The sequence below is a fragment of the Heloderma suspectum genome, chromosome 6 (genome assembly GCF_057233095.1).
Source record: "Heloderma suspectum isolate Gila_16-S chromosome 6, 16-S_ref, whole genome shotgun sequence".
Lineage (NCBI taxonomy): Eukaryota > Metazoa > Chordata > Lepidosauria > Squamata > Helodermatidae > Heloderma > Heloderma suspectum.
This window is the reverse complement of record NC_139463.1, coordinates 46,009,557-46,029,828: the sequence shown is the minus strand read 5'-3', so window position 1 is coordinate 46,029,828 and position 20,272 is coordinate 46,009,557. Positions and strand designations below refer to the sequence as shown.

Sequence of the window (20,272 nt, the reverse complement as noted above, 5' to 3'; positions counted from 1 at the left end):
ACTGAACCCTAAGACATGCATTGGACTGGACTCATTTCCATCTCCAGTATCAGATCAAGGGACATTGCAGGGATGTGTTCGTAGCTGACGAATGCAAGTGGTTATTAAAACAGCATCATGATAGAGAAAAGGCTGAGGCCACAACCAGGCAATAATCTCAAGAGACTCAACCAGAAATATAAAAATTGGTTGTTTATTGCAACAGGTGATGATAATAAATATAAAGTGCAAAAGACATTTAAAATCAATGTCAGTCAAGAAAGAGGTTCTCCTAGTAGCACAAATGTACAAACCGTATATTGCTTTGTGGGCGGCGGGGGGGTGGCCCTTTGGGCACAATCCGCACCCAGGAAGTTGTGCTGTGCCAGCCTCATTGAAAAGAATGGGAGGTGCACATGATGACTAGCCGGCAGGACTGTACCCTCCGTGATCTCAGACAACACCCTGGGGAAGGACAAGAGGGCTTTTCTTTGGCTGCAGTGGGGGTTGTCTGCTCTCAGTGCATTCAGAAGAGATCCCTCCATGCCCTCCAGGAAGGCTGGACCCTTGCCTGACTTGTTCTTCCCAAGGGGGACAGGCTGTAGGAATGGCAGTGAACTTTCCTGTCTCAGCTTGGGGGCAGGGTAGCCAACCCTCACCCTAACAAACACTGACTCCCGTTTTCACAGCATGTACAAATGAACTATTTTATCAGTTACAGGGGATGCTTTTGTGTCACCAGCTGACCTGTGTAAGGCTGGAGGCCAGAGGCATCAGATCGTAACACTGGGATACAATGGCTCGGTCTATAATCCAGCCTTCCTCGACCTGGCACCTTCCAGATGTGTTGGACTGCAACTCCCAGAATTTCCAGCCAATGTCCAAGGCACCAGGTTGGAGGAGGCTGGTGCAATCTAACTTTTATTTTCACTCTGGTCCGCAGTTACTTGAGGCTGGTCAGGGGAAAGCTGGTTAACCGGCCCTGTCGTTACTTGTTAAGGGCCAGTTCCCTCTCCCACTTACACTTACTGCAGTCCTTGTCACTTCAGAGGAACAGTTTCAGTCTTTGCAGCAAGAGGCAGAGGGAAATAAATTAAGATGGGGAAAACGTGCCACCAAGTCCTGCAAATGACTGGCTGCTCAAAGAGGCCAAAAGGACTAGCAGAGAAGGGGAGAACTGGGCAAACGTAGCTGGATCCCTCGCTCGTCTCCATCTAGAGGCGCCTGCACGCTCGAGGGAGAACTGGGTCAGGCAGTAGGGAAGGCGTTGCTTCAACCTTTCCAGATCTGGGACCCAGCTTGAGCCCAACTATGCACCTGGGGACCCGTCCCTTATCATTCTACAATGGGTCCCAATGCGCCAGCTGAAGACCAAGGATGCGACAGACCAGGGACAAAACAGACCCAGGTTCACAAACCTCAGCTCAGCCATGGAGCTTAATGTCCCCTTGTTACAGTCACACACTCTCAGCCTAGCCTACCTCACAAAGACGTTGTGGGGTTAAATGAAGGGGAAACCTGCACGCCACCCTAAGCACCTTGGAGGAAGGGCGAGATACAAAGGCAACAGGTATGGAACAATGCTTTCCTGTCCACATCTCATACTTCACGTTGTGGTCAGAATGGAATAAGCGACTGCTTACCCCAACGTATCATCTTGCAGAAATTACTTACTGCTACCCACCATATAGCTGCCACCTCCCCCAAACTCTACAATAGCCTCCTCCAACCCAGTGCCCTCCAGACGTTCTGGACAACTCCCAGAATCCCTGACCATTGGCCGTGCTGGCTGGGGCTCATGGAAGTCTAAAATACCTGGAGGGCACCAGGCTGGGAGAACTTCAGGGGTAACAGGGATGTGAAGCACAGGTTTCATGATTACTGTAACAAGATGACACAGCAGTAGAGGAGCTGTGAGGATTTTGGAGGGGCAGGATCAGTCCACTGATGCAATGCACCAAAGAGCACCGGCCTGGGATTGCACTGGACAAGGTGAAAGAAATACGTCACTTGGAATTCTTTACAGCTGGGATTGGAGAGCTCTGGACTTAATATGATTCACCAAGGGGGGTGGACAGCGCCCCCGCACACTGCTGACCTTGCCCTCCTTTCTTCATTTCCAGCTTATTCTCTTTGCGTGTGCAGTCACGAGATGAGCCGCCAGGGCAGGGCAATTTCAAACGGTGAAGACGAGAAACCTGAGCTGGCTGCAGGGGGCTTCCTCGGCCATCATTTAGTGCAATCCAGAAAGGAAACATGGGATCTCGTCCTGGGTCGCAGCACCCCGCGGGGATGTAAACAGGAGCACCAGAAATCTTTGTCCTTGGAGGAAAGGCTGCCCCCTCCCAGCCACATGCCTCCTAATGGCACAGCACCTCTGTCTCGAACTGCAGGAGCTGCCCCATGAAGCCGAAATTGGGCGAGATGACCCCGCGGCGCTGCTTGACAAAGTCGAAGGCCTCTTCCAGCCGGACCCGGCGGCTCTGAATCAAGTAGGCAAGGCAGATGGTGGCCGAGCGGGAGATGCCGGCCTGACAGTGCACCAGCACGCGCCCGCCGCTGCTCTTCACGGAATCTGCAGGGGGACAAGCAAGGACAATGATGTAAGGGGAAGTCCTCGAGAGCCCTGCCACTAGGAATAACCGCGTCCAGGAAAAACCGCCGAGCGCAAGGTGGCTAGTTCGGTGGCCTAGGTAGTCATGGGACGGGGGTTCTATGGGCCCCTTCGGTAGCCCCGAAGGGGTGCTTGGGAGGATGGTGAAAGCAGGGTGCCTCCTGCGCCCCGAGGAGCGGCTCCCCCGTAACACCGGCCTTGCTAAATCAGGCCAAGGATCCATCTGCTGCCGTATACTGCTCCAGGAAGCTCACAAGCAGAGGGTATTCCTCTGACTCCACAGGGCATTCCAGAAACTGGCAGTCAGGGGTATCCCTGCTTCTCGACACGGAGGCTCCATTTTTAGCTACTGTGGCAATCAGGAGATGCATCCCCTGTAAATCTGTTTAAGTCCTTTATGTCTTATTAGACATAAGGGGAGGGGGGTCATGCACCAAGTTACCTCCCTGAGGAAGAGTAATTGAAAATGGTGGTGTGAATGCAATGCTTAATATTCTGGGTGGTGCAGCTTAGGCGGCGGCGGGAGGGTAGAGTTCAAATCCCCAACCAGCCAGAAAGCCAAGCATCAAGTCTCAGAGGCATGATGCTCTCAGTTTAACCTAAGTAGCCGCAATAATGACAGCAGGGGTTCACACCACATCAGTGCGCCATGGGAAGAACTAAAAAATCTTTAATATCTCAAACTTGCTTCCACTAATGTAAGAGATGACCCAGGGGTGGGCAGAAAGTAGATCTCCAGATGTTTTGGACTTCAACTCCCAGCCTTCCTGACCCTTGGCCATGCTGGCAGGGTCTTCTGGGAGCTGAAGTCCAAGACATCTGGAGATCTACCTTCCCCTCTCCCTGATAACCTCACTATGTGACATGGGGTGGATATGGAAGGCCATTCTACCACACATCTGCATCAGTTGTGTGGCAAAATCCTTCCTACCACTTGGCAAGATGACACAGACCACTGAACTCCCTCAAGGCAGTCTGGGTGTCTGCATGTGCTCAGAGAGAGAGAACAACTCTTACCGATGAAATTAATGGCTTCCTGGAACCACACACTTATCTCAGCCATGTGGTTGTCCTCCACTGGGATGCTCTTGTACAGGAACTGCCCCTCGAAGTAGTTGGGACAGCTAGAAGACACATTGAGCACAGCAGTGATTCCCAGGGACTCCAGAACCTCCCTGTTGGAGGAATGGTAGCAACTGCCCAGGTAGAGGAAGGGCAGGATCTCCACTGGCCCACCCTGCAGAAGGATAAAAGCAGAGAAAGCATCCGTCAGTCTTTGCACCAAAGCAGCTGCGGGAGCAGAGATCTCATTCATATCATTCCAACTTCAAAGTTTATTGTACTAGCCAAAGGCCATGACAAATCCATCAAAGAAAAGGACTATACAGAAGTACAAAAACTTCAACGTTACGAAATAATACAGATGCATTTTGAGTTACCATGGGCAAACTCAGCTTTAATGTAACGTTCTGAATCTCCAAGGCAGTTTATGGCAATTTGGTCTAATTCTCTCTTTCTAATCTTTTTTGCTGCCAAGGCCATGACTGCAACTTTATGTGTCACACAGCAAACAGTGTCACTCAAAAGAAAATGAACCATTTCTGCACGGGCATTCCTACATCCTTAAGTTAGCAAGGGTTTCAAGAATCTCTCTCTTGGATCCCTATACAGAGGGCCATTCATATAATGCACCTGACCACTGAAGTCACCTGGAGGTGAGGAACAGGCTCCAGGGGCAGGATTGTTTGTATCTTTGCTCCTCTGCCTATCTTCTCACAAAGATCGAATGAGTGCATTCAAATTCACAGGGAGGAAGACTGCATATTACTTTATTTTTATTAATCAGTCCAGAAAGAAGAAAAAAAAAAGCCTCTCCAGGGAGGAATTTGGCCTTTACCTAAAAGGCCAGACCAGCTGATGATAGGTCACGTTTACATAACCTAAGATCACTTAGCAGTAATCCTGGGCTGTGCCACCGGCCCGTCAGCAGTGCTAAACTAAATCCATGTAGCAGACACTGCAATCCTATGCATGTTTACTCAGAAATAATTCACACCGTGTTCAATGTGGCGTACTTCTAGGCAGGCAGGCCTAGGACTGCAGGCTCAATAAATTCTAATACAGGGCAAGAACAAACATTTCAAATGACAGAAGACCTAATTATGTGAACCCTGGTGCTGTCGTTGGACATGAGAACAGCAGAGACCAAATCCCTCCTCAACCATAGAATTTCTAGATAGCTTTCAGCAAGTCATAATCGGTCGGCCTCAGTTCTCCATTCTACAAAATGGGGATAATGAACCTCAAAATATTGTACTGATGAAGGAAGGGCAAAAGTGGGTGAAATCAGTTTTTTAAAGGGCTTTAGTTGATTGATGGGTGGGGGTGTGAATTAAAGACATCTTCGCTTTAATCAAAACTATTTTTGTTCTATCATAATACCACAATAAGGAGTGAAAGAGAAATTGTTAAATATGGCCTTCCCTCCCAACAAAGTGTTTATTTGTTAAATGGTATGCTCTCATACTTCCTTAGGTATCTCCAACACCTATGAGGTTTTGACAGTATGCAATTTTTAAAATCCAAGTTGACAACCCTGGCGGTTACCTGCTCCAAGCCTCAAGGACAGGGTGGACAAATTCAGCTAAATAAACAGAGACTTCTGACAAAATTGTATTTTGTCATGCGCGCAGTAATTTTAGAGGGATTACTCATGTAGTGAAGTCTAGACAGCTCAATTAAAGAGTCCGGAATATTAATTTTTTAAAGTATCTGTTTGGGGAATCATAGGTGAGTCAATCGGTCTTCCAGTGTCTTGCTGATTTGATCCTGAACTTCATGGTAAAGTTCAGCTGCATGAACCTACCTGGTCATACAAGGGAGTCATGTTGTCTTCAGGGCTTCTCAGAGCCGGGGAAGGAGTTGATGTAGGAGGCGTCGGTGTCAAACACAATTCTGGGAAATTGGCTTGGAAATCTTCAAAGCCACCTGAAAAACAGACATTTAGAAGGTCTTTTAGTACATGTCAGCTGAGGATGAATGTTATATAGCAGCATTCTCCCAGGGCATTGTCTGCAGTATATCTGACAACTAGGTACCGTGAAAACACATTTTGTTCGAGTCTTTCCACCAGAACCCTGCTGGATCAGACCAAAGGCCTGTCTAGCCAGGCAGAGACCACTTTATTCAAGAAGCCCTTTGACCTATAAGTGAGTCAGTTGGGTTAGGTGCCATTTTTTGTTTTTTAATTATGTTAATTGTTACGTTTTTATTGTATTTTAATGTATTGTTTTAATCTATTTGTGCCTGTAAGCTGCCTTGCCTGGCATTTTTTTGGTAGAAAGGTGCAGAACAAATGAAATAAATAAATAGTCCAGCATTCTGTCCCTAGCGTGGCCAACCAGATGCCTCGGGAAGCCCTCAAGCAAGACACAAGTACAGTATCACTCTCCTGGTCATATTTCCCAGCAAACACATTGAGAGGCATACTGCCAGATGCTGGAGAAAATATATAGCCATCATGACTAGTAGCCATTAGAATCATAGAATCATAGAATAGTAGGGTTGGAAGGGGCCTACAAGGCCGTCGAGTCCAACCCCCTGCTCAATGCAGGAATCCAAGTCAGAGCATCCCTGACAGGTGGCTGTCCAGACTCGTCTTGAATGCCTCCAGTGTGGGAGAGCCCACTACCTCCCCAGGTAATTGGTTCCATTGTCGTATTGCTCTAACAGTCAGGAAGTTTCTCCTGATGTTCAGCCGGAATCTGGCTTCCTGTCACTTGAGCCCATGATTCCGTGTCCTGCACTCTGGGATGATCGAGAAGAGATCCTGGCCTTCCTCTCTGTGACAACCTTTCAAGTCCTTGAAGAGCGCTATCATATCTCCCCTCAGTCTTCTCTTCTCAAGGCTAAACATGCCCAGTTCTTTCAGTCTCTCTTCATAGGGCTTTGTTTCCAGTCCCCTGATCATCTTTTTTGCCCTCCTCTGAACCCTGTCCAGCTTGTCTGCATCCTTCTTAAAGTGTGGTGCCCAGAACTGAACACAGTACTCAGGATGAGGCCTAACCACTGCTGAGTAGAGGGGAACTAGCACTTCATGGGATTTGGAAGCTATGCTTCTATTAATGCAGCCCAAAAGAGCATTTGCCTTTTTTGCAGCCACATCACACTGTTGGCTCATATTCAGCTTGTGATCGACAACCATCCACAGGCTGTGGATGAAATATTGAAGGCATACACCTTTGTGAAACTGAAGGTGAATTCACATCAACTATTTACACCTCTGCTTTACTCTGAAGGAACCCCTGGAAATGTCCCAATGGAAGAAAGGGATTTGCCCATCTCCACCAATGGCTTGATCACAAATCCAATTTAGTCACCACAACATTCAGAAGCAGCTCCAAGGTCAATGAGCATTAAATAGGATAGCTCAGATAAGATGGTTTGAGATGTAGCAGCTGTGCTCTGCTGTTGCTGGGGGTTAAGGCCTCCCAATTCAGCCTTGCTTAACTCAAATACATTTATGATTTGCTAAAATTGGATTTTCTTCCATTTTCCCAGTTAAGTATTCGAAGTTGTTGTTGTTTAAATGACCTAGGTAGAAATGTGTTGTATTGGCAAGACATATGATCCCCCGCCCCCCGTATAATTCCATGAAAAATGTGAGGGGACGCACTCAGAACACAGAGTAAAATCTGAAGTGTCTCCTTTCCACCCTAGAATGTACACTGTCCGATAACTGGGCGAATACTGCAGTTGGGCGGTAAGATATGCACGTATAAGAGAGGACCACTGTGGCTATGATCAGCTAAGTGTTTGAGAGAGACGCAAAGGTGATGCCATCGCGGTGCACGCACAAGGAAATGCGATATGCAGGTATACGAGCGGGCCACCGTGGCTATGATCAGCTGTGTGTGCGCGCGCGAGAGGGGGGGGGGCAAAGGTAATGCCGTCTTGCTGCGCGCACAAGGAAATGTGAAGCTCGCGCAACGTTGCCCCTCGCGGCGCTCTACGTCTCAGCTGTGGCCAGGGGGGAGAACGGGGCAGCCCCCCGCCGAGGATCTCCCACGACCCCTTCGTATTATGCTGGTTGTTCAATCATCCAATGCTGACTGGAACCAACACGACGACTCCGGGGGCCGTGACTGATCCTTCCGGGCTCGCCTCTCCCTCCCTCCCTCGCTCGGGGCTACAGCCCGCGCCCCGCTCTCGCGTCCAGCCCCCCCAGCCGCCCCCCTCGCTCGCGCCCCTCCGCCGCCTGTCCGCGCGCCGCCCTCACCTTGGAGCAGGTAGACGCGCGAGGTGCCGGCGCGCTCCTCCAGCAGCAGGGCGTCGAGGAGCAGGCGCGCCAGGCTGTCGGGCCGCAGCGCCGCCACCGAGCCGCTGGCCTCGTCGAGCACCACCAGGTGGCTCAGCTCGCCCTCGCGCAGCCGGGCCAGCAGCGCCCGGTCGGGCACCAGCCGCTCCAGGCAGACGCCGCTGCGGCCGCGCGAGCGGCGCCGGAGCAGCCCGTTCCAGTGCACGGGCCGCGAGTCCCGCAGGCGCGCCTGGCAGTGGGCGAGGAAGGGCCGGCAGTCCAGCACCAGCGTGCGCGCGCCCTCCCGCGGCTCCCGCAGCAGCGCGGCCAGGCCGCGGCTCTCCAGGGGCACCACCTCCTCGATCACCATCCCGAGCGGCGGCCGGAGGCGAGCGCAGGGCAGGGCAGCGAGCTTCGCGGCGGCGGCGACAGGCTTCTTTGCGCGGCGGGGCGCGGCGAGCTTCTCCCGGGCAAGGGTTGCCGTCCAGCCGGGCGCGGGCGCTTAAGTACCGCGCCCGGCTCCGCCCCGGCGTGCCGAATATGGAGGCCCGCGTCAGCCGGGCCCTCCCAGGCTCGGCCCCGGCCCACTCCCAGGCTCGGGCTCGGCCCACTCACGTGCGGCGAGAGCGGCCGCGCTCGGGCAGCGCCGGGGACGGGGCCTCTGGGCTGGTCGCGGCTCTGTCTGCCGGGCTGCTCGCTCGTGTACGCGGGGAGGGGGGCTCTGGGTCTGCGCGCGCCTGGGTGATTATTAATTAATTAATTACAGTTCCACACCGCCCCATAGCCGTAGCTCTCTGGGCGAGTGACACCAGATAAAGCCGCAAAACGCATCGTAAAGTACAATATCAAGTGTAACAGTTTGACACTGCCGTATAAAAGTACAAGCTCAAAATAGACCCGACAATGCAGGGATTTCAAATACAACAACAGATTTGAAACAACAGAGCTAAAAGACCAAAATGCCTGGGGAAAGAGAAAGGCCTTCACCTGGTGCCAGAAAGAGCACAACAGAGGCACCAGGCGAGCCTCTCCGGGAAGCTTGGGGTGCCACAGCAGAAAAGGCACTCTTCCTGGTAGCCACCCGCCCCACTTCCTTTGGCAGGGCCTCCCATAGAAGGGCCCCTGAAGATGATCTTAGGGTCCGGGCTGGCACATATGGGAGGGGACAATCCTTCAGAGAACCGGTTTATATCAGGGAATTCTGGTTAGAAAGTGGCGGGTTAGGCCACCCCACAGAAAGGCAGGCTCTTCTAACAGGCCACTTTCAGCCCCCAAGCAGGCATGGGGCAAGTAACACAGCCGTGTAGTGCCCTGAGGTCCTCGGTCTTAGCCACTCTTGGGAAAGGGGATTTATTATTATTATTATTTACATTTATATACTTCTCAACAGCCAAGGCTGTCTGGGCAATTCAGAGCAATTAAAACTGTAAAATGCAACACAAGAAAGCATAATATAAGACCTTTAAAAGTAGCATGTAAAACCCAACCCAGGGACAGCTTGGGTGAAAAGGTGCGTTTTTAGAAGGCGCTTGAAAGATGCTGCATTTTCTGCCTCCTGAACTGCACGGGGGAGGGTTTTCCAGAGGGCTGGTGCCGCTACGGAAGAGGCCCACCGTCGGGGTTCCTCATGGCGATGTGCCTTTCGTTTTGGAATGACCAACAAGGCCTGTTTGTGTTTGCTCAGTCTGATGTCTCACATGAAACATTCCACTAGAATGGAAAATCTACCAGGGTTGGAACCCGACTTAGTCAGAGTAGATCCATTGAAAATCCTGGGACTTAAGTTAGTCATGGCTAGCTCAAGTCCCATTATTCTCAGTGGGCCTACTCTAAGTATGACTAAATCTGCATCCAACTCCTGGAAAATAAGACAACTTCGCATTCTGATATATGCTTCCCCCCTTGCATATAATCTTACCAGGCTATTATTTCATGGACTAAACATGTCAGGTCTGAATTGGTTCCCTCCCATGTTTTGTTTGTGTGTGCCAAGAGGGGGCAACTTGTGGCCCTCCAGATGTTTTAGCCTACAGCTCCCATGATTCCTTCCCATTGGCTATGCTGGCTAGGGCTGATGGGAGTTGTAGGGCAAACTATCTGGAGGGTCCCAAGGTGCCCACCCCTGGGACGCCTAGCTCAATAAGGAATTCAAACAGATAAAACTCAGTAATAAGATTCCAATTCAGTCTGTGTGTTGTGTGTGCAGAATGGTGTCTTAGGGAGGCTCAGAAGGTGGCAACAAGAGCAAGGGCCTTTTCAGTGGTGGCCCCCTGATTGTTTTCCCCACTGAGGCCCACCTGGCACCAACACTGTCATTTTTTTGTCAACAGGTCAAGACTGTCCTCTACTCCCAGGCATTTGATGGTATATGATGGGGCATTTATGCCAGCTGCCTGAACAGGTCTAGTATTTTATTGAAATTGTTTTTTGCTGTTTAAATTGTTTTTCAGTTTTGTATATTTGAGCTATTAGGCTGTATTATGTGGTGAATTGTTGTGAACCATCCAGAGGGTTTGGCTATTGGGCGGTATAGAAATGAAATAAGTAATTATTTCATTTTAAGTACTTTATTATAAGTAATTAATAAGTAATAATAATTTTAGAGCAGCCTTCCCCAACCTGCTGCCATCCAGGCCAAAGGCTGCACTGGCTGGCATGTTGGAGCCCAGCATGTCTGGAGGGTTCCAGGCTGACAGAAGGCAGTGTTAGACTGATGTTTCCACCCAACCTGCTGTGATTTTTGTAATCCCCACATTCGTATCCATGTTAAGCTTTAACACCCAGTTCCTGACAGTGATTTGGTCTGAATATCCAAATTGTGGAAGAATTTTTAAGAGGAGTGCTTCTCTTCCTCCACCCCCCCTGCCTCCTTTGGAGTTCCATTCTGGGGGGCCCATTCCCCACTCTTACGTGATCACAAAACAGATCAAGAGAGCCCCAATTTCAGACTTCTGTTTTTTGAGGCTTATGCATGCCCAAAATTGTATATTCCTCTAGGGATGTACAAAAATTCCGCCATGGATCTCGGGGAGGCAGAATGCCAGCGCATTCAGCCCCCCGAAATCAGTGGCGGAACAGCCCACCCCCCCGCCCCCCTGGACGAGATTTACCTTGGGCGGATCTTCCTGGCAGCAGCGGTTCTGGCGGCAGTTCCGGTGGCGGTTCGGCAGCCGATCTTCTGACCGGCTGCCACCACCGCCATTTCCAATTAAAAAAAAAACCAAAACGTGATAGGCTACGTAAATGTTTACGTAGCCTATCACGGCTGACTTTTAAAAACAAAAACGCGCGTATGCAAGTGGTGGCGGCCACGGCCGCCGCCATTTACGTTCCTTATTTGGCACGTCTTAGTCTACGTAAACATTTACGTAGACTAAGATGGCGAAAATAAGGGGAACACAAATATCGTAGCGTCCGCTACGCTATTTACGTTCCCCTTATTTTCGCCGTCTTAGTCTACATAAATCTTGACGTAGACTAAGACATGCTAAAATAAGGAACGCAAATGGCGGCAGCCGTGGCCGCCGCCATTTGCGTACACGTGGGGGGGGGGTTAAGTCAGCTGTGATAGGCTACGTAAACATTTACGTAGCCTATCACGGCTGACTGCAGGGACGCAAATGGCGGCGGCTATGGCCGCCGCCATTTGCATCCCTGCTAGCCAGCGGCCGGATGTCCGGCTGCTGGCGGAGCGGGCCGGCAGCTCCGCAGAATCCCTGCGGAGCACAGCCGGCCGGCCAGGATTCCGACGGGGGAGGAACGGAGCGCCTCCCCCCCCGTCCAGGATTCCGGGGGAGGGACGGAGCGCCTCCCCCCCCACCATCAGCATAATCCGTGAAAGGTAAGTGATTTTCGTACATCCCTAGATTCCTCTTAAGTACCTTGTGGCAAATCTTTGTGTTTTGAGCATTCCCGTGCCCCCCTCCCCAGGGCTGTAGCTTACCTGTTGATCCAACCTTTTGTCCCAGTATGACAGTCCAATTGCACCAGAATCAAAGTCTCGTGAGAACAAGACTTAAATATGTGCAGTGCTCCTTGCCACATCAAGGGGGCTGCAACTTTATGCATGTGCCTCTAGAAAATGGATCACCTGGGCTTTATAGTTCAGATTTCCGGGATGAGCGGGGCAAGCCACTCAAGGGTTGGCTAGCACCGGTGTTCATCAAAGGACAACGTGTGTGTGTGTGAATGGGCCACCACTACAGAAACAACTTCCATGTCTCCTCCTCTCACCTCAAAAGCTCCTGTTCTGTGGTGCCTATTCAGTGGCCAGTCATCGAGGGTACAATAGTCAACTGATGACTATGCGTGTCTGAACACACTGTCTTGTTCATTCATTTTCTTGTTGCAAATGAACAGGTTCCCATCTGTTAGCACAGAAGACTTGCCTTTTTATTGTTTATTGGGCCAAGTTATTTGGAAAACAGATTATGTATGTGTGTGATGACCATCAAATGTAGTTCCGTTTTGTACCCCCTCTATCAGTATAATCTGACCATTATACCATGAGGAGTTATGGCATTATGAGTGCTTCCAGACAGAGGGGCTCTAACAACCAGAAGGCGTTGTGCAACTATTGTGTCTTTTCTTTCTGAGCAGATTTTGTGCAGTAGGAAAAAAAGAAGCAGTGGAAAACATGGAGGACTATGAGTGGAAGACGTCATCTGTACCCCATGAAAAATGTCACGAATGAGGCAGGGTGATGGCACAGTAAGAGCCTCATCTGGAAGCACCCTAGGTCTCCTTCCTCACATAGTCCAGTTGTGTGCTTTGTTAGCGCGGGTAACCAGCCAGCACATAGGTTCCATGGGAAGCACGGACTAAGCATCTATATGCACACATCAGCGTAAGGGTGAACGCAGCACAAAGGATCAGCCTTGCCTCCTACCAGCAGGTGGTGCAGCAGTCACTAGGAGAGTCAACCAGCCAAGGCGATGCCTTGCCAGGGATCTGGACATGGGAAGACGGGTGTGTGTGTGTGTGTGCAGTATGAGCCCAGATACTGGCTAACACATGTGTTCCTGGGGAGCGTGTGACCTTGCATTCCTTCGAATTCTTCCATTGCTATAATTCACTGTTATGCTATTGCACACACACAAAGAAGGACGAATGCCATTTTGGACTGCATTAGGAAAAGCATCGCAAGCAAGACCGAGGAGATCCCAGTATCTCTCTGCTTGGCACTGGCTCGGTTCTCGTTAAATCTAGTATTAGTGGTCACCCTGTTTTGAGAAGGACATAAACTAGAGTGAATTCAGGCAGTGGCAATAAGGGTGATAAATGGTTTGTGATGTATGATATATACGCCTTCACCTATGTCAGCTTGCCTGTTCTTTAAGATCTCACTTTCCCACCATTGAGGGCAGTTAGGTGGGCAAGTACACGAGAGAGGGCCTTTTACGCACTGGCCCCATACCTCTGGAATGAGGGATCTGTTTGGCCCTGTCATTGCAAGCTTTTAAGGACACAGTCCTATGCATGTTTAGACAAAAAAGCCCTACAACTCCCAGCATTCCCCAGCCAGCCATGTTGATGATATTATCCATTCAGTCGTGTCGGACTTTTGGCGATTCTATGGATCATCTCTCTCCACGTATCCCGATCTTGTATTATTTCTTTGAGCTCTTCCATGCTCTGGTTGGTATCAATTTTGATGGTATCTAGCCATCTTGTTCTTTGGTGGCCAGGTTCTTTTTGCCGTTAACCAATCCGAGCATAATTGCTTTTTCTAGTGAGTTCCTCTGCATAACATGGCCAAAATAAGTCAAATCCAGTTTCATGATTTTTCCATCCAATGACATGTCTGGGTTTATATGTTCCAGTACTCGCTTATTTGTTATCTTAGCTGTCCAAGGAATGTGCTAGGAGCCTTCTCCAACACCAGCCATGTTAGGGCCCTACAAAGGCCCTAAAGATTTTCTTGTTTTCTCTGGCCTTCCCCTGGTTACGTTTTATTGAACTGTTCTGATTTGTAGCTGCCATTGTGCTGCAGGTTTTAGTACTGCCTAGGCCAGACCTTTTATGCTTTTGCATAAAATTGCTTAGGAGAAATGAAGACTAGGAGAAGAACAAGATAGCAGGTTTTAGCTGTCTAAAAGAGACTGTCAAAAAGAAAGTGAGAACAATGGCTTGCCACAACCAGAAGGAAAGAACAAGGAGCAATGGGTCCAAACTGAACGAAAGCAGGCTTCGTTCGGCTGGACATCACTAGACATTTTACAACTTTGAGACCAACTGGCCAACAAAACAAGTCACCCAGGGAGGTTATGAAACTGCCTTCTCTTGAGAGGCAACTGAGCAAGGGGGTATACAGAACCTTGGTATACAGAATCCTACAAGGGTCATATTTTGGTTAGGATTTATATATCACCATCTGTGCACATGCTACTTTGCATTGCCACACAAGCAACAGCAAAAAAGATGCTGCTGCTTTATCCAGTGAGTCTACAATCTAAATAAAGCAGTGGAGGAAACAATAGGTAGGAGGGGTGGGAGAGAAGCACGCAGGGGAGAGAGGCAACGGTAGCAAAGGATATGATGGGACAGATCTTGAAAGAGAGGGAGGGGCAAAAGGGTGTAGCTAGCTGATTTGAGACCCTGGACTTAAGGGTCTTAGGGGTGCCCTTTAGACAGCGTCTTGTGTGTGTATGAGTTCAGCTATGAAGCACATCTTAACATTTCCCTTCTCCCTGCACCCCACCAATCCATGCTTTATAACGGCTTCTACGTTCCTGATATATCAGAGCAAAAAACAAACGCAAGACTTGTTTTCCAACCCTGGCTAATAGAAAAGAAATCCTCTGAGCATGTGCAGTTCTGCTGCCTAGTTGATGCTAAACATGTTTACTTGGGAATAAAAAGGTAAAGGTGTCCCCAACCAGTCGTGTCCGACTCTAGGGTGCGGTGCTCATCCCTGTTTCTAAGCCGAAGAGCCAGCGCTGTCCGAAGACGCTTCCGTGGTCATGTGGCCGGCATGACTGAACACCGAGGTGCACGGAATGCTGTTACCTTTCCCGCTGAGGCGGTGCCTATTTACCTACTTGCAATTCCTTGCTTTCGAACTGCTAGGTTGGCAGAAGCTGGGACTGAAGACGGGAGCTCACTCCGTCACGCAGCACTCTGGTCTCGAACTGCTGACCTGCCGACCTTCCAGTTTGCAGTTCAGCGTCTTAACCACTAAGCCACTGCGGCCAATACTTACTTGGGAATAAGTAAACACTATTTTGTGGGAGCAAAGGGCAATGTGTTTTAAAAGTGAAACATAATAAAATGAGCATCTGTAACCAGAAAGAAGAGAGAAAGGATGCTGCGGCAACCAGTGTCCATCGCGGCGGGCCTTTGGCATAGCCGTGCTGGAACAGGCGCTGATGCAGGCCAGGCCTGCTTGCTGCTGCTTCCATCACCTGCTACTCATTGGAGGCTGGGGGCTCCGACATCAGTGGGGCAGTGAATCCGCTCCAGGTTTCAGTCAGGACCAGTCAGAACTCTAAAGAAGCTCACCAAGGTGTTCTGCAGAGCACCTTGGAGAGCTCCTTTAGAGTTCCGACTGGTCCTGACTGAAACCTGGAGCGGATTCACCGCCCCACTAATGTCGGAGCCCCCAGCTTCCACTGCCTCTGCTCTCTGGGTGGTCATTCGCCTCCACCCCTCTGGCTGCCGAGGTCCTGGAATTCAGCCCCAAGGTCCAGCCATAGCTGCACCACCATGAACGTTTTGTTTTCCAGCACCACCCACAATAAGGAAGCAGCCACAGACCCCTTCGGACGTCAGGCTCAACCAGGCTTTCTTTGGCTCCCTCCTATGGGCCATCGCCCCTCCCTGTTCCCAACCCAAATGCCTACTCATGGCAAGGCCTCTGCTTGGCCCTAGACACTGCCAGGAGCCACGGGACATGTGCATGCCGCTGCCTGAGTCAGGGTCTAACGGAAGCCCCACCAAGAGCTCTCCCTGTACAGGTACATTCGGGAAGGGAAAGGTGGGGGGGGGGGCTCAAGGGCAGCAGGGAGTGGGAGCAGGGCAGCTTAGAGGCCCTGACCATCTCTGGAGGATTTGCAGTAGCTCAGCAAGGGTTTCTTTCTCCTAATAGTCCAACAGTAGCAACCACTAAAAAGCATGGTTTAGTGTTTAACCCCCCCCCCCCACATACACGCACGCACATTAGGCTGCTGAAGAAGCAGGCTTGCAGGGGAAATCAGGAGTGGGTTCCTGTGTGAAAGGACTCACGAACCTGGTTCTGGTACTGATCACAAATTCCTGGGCTGAGCATGTGCTTGGAGGCACCCTACTATTTAATTCCTAGCCTATCTCCACCTGCCTGAGTCACACTTTTGCACCTGGTTCCAGCTGGTGAAGGGCGCTAGTCAAAGGCAAAGTAGGTCACACTAGGGTGAAGCCTGCCCACCCCTGAGGCAAGGCTTCCCGTGACCCACAGAGCACGCTTCAGCAGGGGCTCGAGCATAAAATGGTTTATGGTATACTTTGGAAAGAAACTGCTTTACTGAATTCTCTTTCAGATTGGACCGGGGACAGGGCTGGTGTCAAGGGCAGGCCTGGTTGGGCACCTGCTGAGGGCCCACACCCCAACAGGGGCCCAGTGACAAGAGCCCCCTGGACGCCCTCCTCCTCTTTGCCACCGCAGCCTGCTTGTTCAGCTGCCTCTTATCCTGGCCAAGACACTGGTGGTGGCGGCGGTGAGGAGGAGGAAGAGCGGGTGCCGCAGCCTACTTGTTCTCCGGCTCTCTGCCTGCCGAGCGAGGAAGTGGCAGCAACAAGGAGGAGCAGTAGCCACTCGTGACAAGGATGTTGGGAAGGGAGACTCACCGAGGGAGGGGGCTCATTGAGGGTGCTTTCCCCAAGGGCCCTCAAAACCCTGGAGCCGGGACTGGCTGCGGAGGCTGGGCTCCCCCATCGAGGGGCAGAACGCTAGGGCTGAATGCAGGTACATGCACTTCGGATGAGTTTCATCTGGGAATCAGACCTAAAGGATGCATTACGCTCAAGAGCAAAGGGTGGGTTCGTAGGGAAGAGAAAGAAGTGGCACCACAAACACATTCCTGGAGGACCCTTAAAATATGTTATTTGTTTTGTTTATTGCGTTCCTGTTAGCGCCCCATAGCCAAAGCTCTCTAGCTCCAAGATCTCTAATACGGTTTGTGGTCCCTCTGAAGATGTCCCCTTGAGTCTGCTTTAGGCGACCTTTTCTGCAGTTCCAATGCCCATGAGATGAGAACAGAAGAAGCGGCCTTATACTGAGTCAGACCACTGGACTACCTAGCACAGTATTTACAGCAGGGGTAGGAGAACCTTTTTCATGCCAAGGGCCACATTTCCAATCTGGAAAGGTCTCAGGGGCTGCATGTCATCCATGGCCATGGCCAAAGGCAGAGCAGGAAGGGCCAAAACATGATCTTCACACTTGTAAGCTTACTCAGAAGTAAGCAGAACTGAATCACTCCACAGCACTTTCAAATAGCATCCCAAATACCAAGGCTCTGCATTTCACCCCAGAAGCAAGCATGAGTAGCGTGTCTACTTGCAACTAAGTAGAACAAGCCTCTGCTGAGGAGTAACCAGGACAAGCCTTGGAAATAAGCAGCCTCCTCCCTAGGCCCCACTTCCTCTTGCCAGCAAATAAGAGCTCTTATCTCCTATCAGCATTTGATCAGACATAACAGATTTTCCCCGGGGAACACTGAGAAAGGGAGGCTTTTTTCAGTACTCAGCAGAGAAAAGCTCTTCTCCCTGATCAGCCGCTCATCAGAGAGAAGAGTAGGGATGGGGGAGAATTTCTCCCCAAAACTTCGGGGGGCCGAGTGCCAACGTATTCGGCCCCCCGAAGTAGTTTCGGGGAGAAATTCTCTGCCCCCCCCCCCCCCAGGATGGGACTTACCTTTCACGATGTCCCTCCCGGTGGCGGGTCCCGGCGGCGGTTCGGCAGGTCTTCGACAGGGGCAGAGGCAGCAGCCGGTCTTTTGACTGGCTGCCGCCGCCGCCATTCCAATAAAAGTAAAAAAAAAAAACACGCCCCCATGATAGGCTATGTGACGATTAACGTAGCCTATCACGGCTAGATTTGCAAAGTCAGCCGTGATAGGCTACGTAAATCGTCACGTAGCCTATCACGGGTGACTTTAAAAAAAAAAAAAGCGCGTACGGCTAATGGCGGCCCCCATAGGGAGCCGCCATTCGCGTTCCTTATTTGGTCGCTGTAGTCTACGTAAAGATTACGTAGACTACAGCGACCAAATAAGAAACGCGAATGGCAGCTCCCTATGGGGGGCGCCATTTGCGTACGCGCTTTTTTTTTTTTTTTTTTTAAGTCACCCGCGATAGGCTACGTGACGATTAACGTAGCCTATCACGGCTGACTTTGCAGATCTAGCCATGATAGGCTACGTTAATCGTCACGTAGCCTATCACGGGGGCGTTTTTTTTTTTTAACTTTTTATTTCACGGCTGGGCGAGGCGAGGGGCCTCCTCCCCGGCCTGAATTTCGGCCGGGCGAGGCGGGAAGCCTCCCCCCCGGCCTGAATTTCGGCCGGGCGAGGCGGGAAGCCTCCCCCCCCGGCCTGAACTTCGGGGGGAGCAGCGAAGCGCCTCCCCCCCACCGCGAAGAAAGCTGCGAGACCAGGTAAGTGGCTTTCGTGCATCCCTAGAGAAGAGATCTTCCCTTCCAGGAGAGGGTCAAGGTCTGCTGGGTGAGGAACCCCTGTGGGCTTTATCTGGCCCACAGACCAGAGGTTCCCCATGCCTGGTCTACACTGACAGGCAACAGCTTTCCAGAATGAGTGCATCCCAACCCTACTTGGAGATGCTGGGAATTGAACTTGGAACCATTTGCATGGACTCTGCCACCTCGCTATGCCCCTCTCACAGGGGAGAGCAGAGGGAGCAGTGCTCAAGATGAATGCATGAGAACCCATCTTGTTCTTTCAGCTGAGGAGAAATTGGTAGCTTGGATGCAGAGTGGTAAATCCTCCACACAGGAAACTCAGGGCAATAAACAACATGTGTTATTGGTTTTTATGAGGCTCGTAAATATCCTATATATTGAGCATCATTTAGTAAGCAACCTCCGACTTTTATAGAGTGTTCCACAGTAGCATTTATGATTCTGGAGACATACCTTGAAAGTACAGAAGAGAGACACCTTGTTCGATTTTTTCAATCACTGAGAATATATCTAGTGCAAAATCAGATGCTGAACTGGGATCCTCCGTTTTTTTAGATTGGGGTTGTATTAATTCTGAGGTCCTGATCAACTCAGGTCCCAGTCAAACCAGATTCGAAGATTGCCAAAGTAAAACAGTCACAGATGCATCAGATTAACCATTTGATTATACACAGATGATAAATGGATGCAGAAAGAAATGCAAAGATCGCTCACTTGTCCCTTCAACCGATTGAAGCAGACCTCCGTCACAGCTGACCAAGTGCTCGGTTCCCCACACCACAGAGGGCATTGCCCCATGGACCAACAAATTCCTCTAGGCTGGCAGTGTGCATTTTCACCCTGGAGCTACACCAAATCGGTCTGCTCTTAATTCAAGCTTATATAGCTATGTTCCATGTTCTAGAAGGTGCCCCAAAATCACAGGCTAGGAGAGAGATCTCCTTTCCCTGGGAGAACAGGGCCCCAGCTATCCAGCAAGAGAGGGGGAGTCTCTCAGCTTTTTGATGAAACAGGGCAAAACATCCTTATCTTAGAGGGGTGAGATAAGTTGGCAGAGACCAAGCCGCTGCAAGGTTATTTACATGTGAAGCTGCATCAATTATCTTGTGTGGGAGGCCTATTTGGTTAACTACAAAACTACCTGTTATACTTAGGGATGTTGTGGGAGTCCGAGAAGGGGGTGGGGTCCGTCAGACTCCCCATCCACCCACATGGCCTCCCGGACCCCACTTGTCGAGCTGTGGCATGATCTGCGAGCATCCAGCGGCCGCCTGTTCCCTCGGGTTTTTCTGTAAATGAAATGTTATGTAGATGGCAGCCGTTAAGGGGCCATTACAGGCTAGCCATTCCCTCAGCGAGCCTTTACAGCTGCCATTTACGCAACCTTATATTTACAGAAAAACCCAAGCCACCATTTTCAAAAAAATATAGCAGCTCGCTGAGGGAATGGCCAATCTTCAGGCAGCTATGGACCATGCGGCAAGCAGGGCCAGCTGGTTGGCGGAAGCTGGCCGGACAGGCAGCAGCATGAATGGAGGTGTGTCCATCCATCCCTAGTTGTACTGGGCTATACATGTCTCTATGCACTCAGTGTGCTGTGTGAGACATGGCTGAAGGAGCTCACTAGACTCATCGCTATTCTTCTGGTGTCAAACTCACTACAGGGGCTGATAACAGTTTTGTGTAATTGCTCTCTTAAAATGTTTGCCTG

At 50.6% G+C, this 20,272-nt stretch overlaps 1 protein-coding gene and 1 long non-coding RNA gene across 2 annotated transcripts; one reads left to right on the top strand and one right to left on the bottom strand.

The window, feature by feature from the left end:
- Window positions 1-179: 179 nt before the first annotated feature.
- Window positions 180-8,362, bottom strand: DUSP2 (dual specificity phosphatase 2). Its single transcript, XM_084804161.1, has 4 exons — window positions 7,872-8,362; window positions 5,460-5,581; window positions 3,611-3,830; window positions 180-2,554 (listed from the first exon to the last, which is right to left on the bottom strand). The coding sequence occupies exons 1-4, from the start codon at window positions 8,257-8,259 to the stop codon at window positions 2,340-2,342; spliced, it is 945 nt and encodes a 314-aa protein (XP_084660287.1). The 5' UTR covers window positions 8,260-8,362; the 3' UTR covers window positions 180-2,339.
- On the top strand, window positions 7,556-14,765 carry LOC146340755 (uncharacterized). The gene is made up of 3 exons (XR_014783754.1): window positions 7,556-8,277; window positions 10,220-10,290; window positions 12,489-14,765. It is a non-coding gene; the product is annotated as an uncharacterized LOC146340755 (long non-coding RNA).
- Window positions 14,766-20,272: the final 5,507 nt, after the last annotated feature.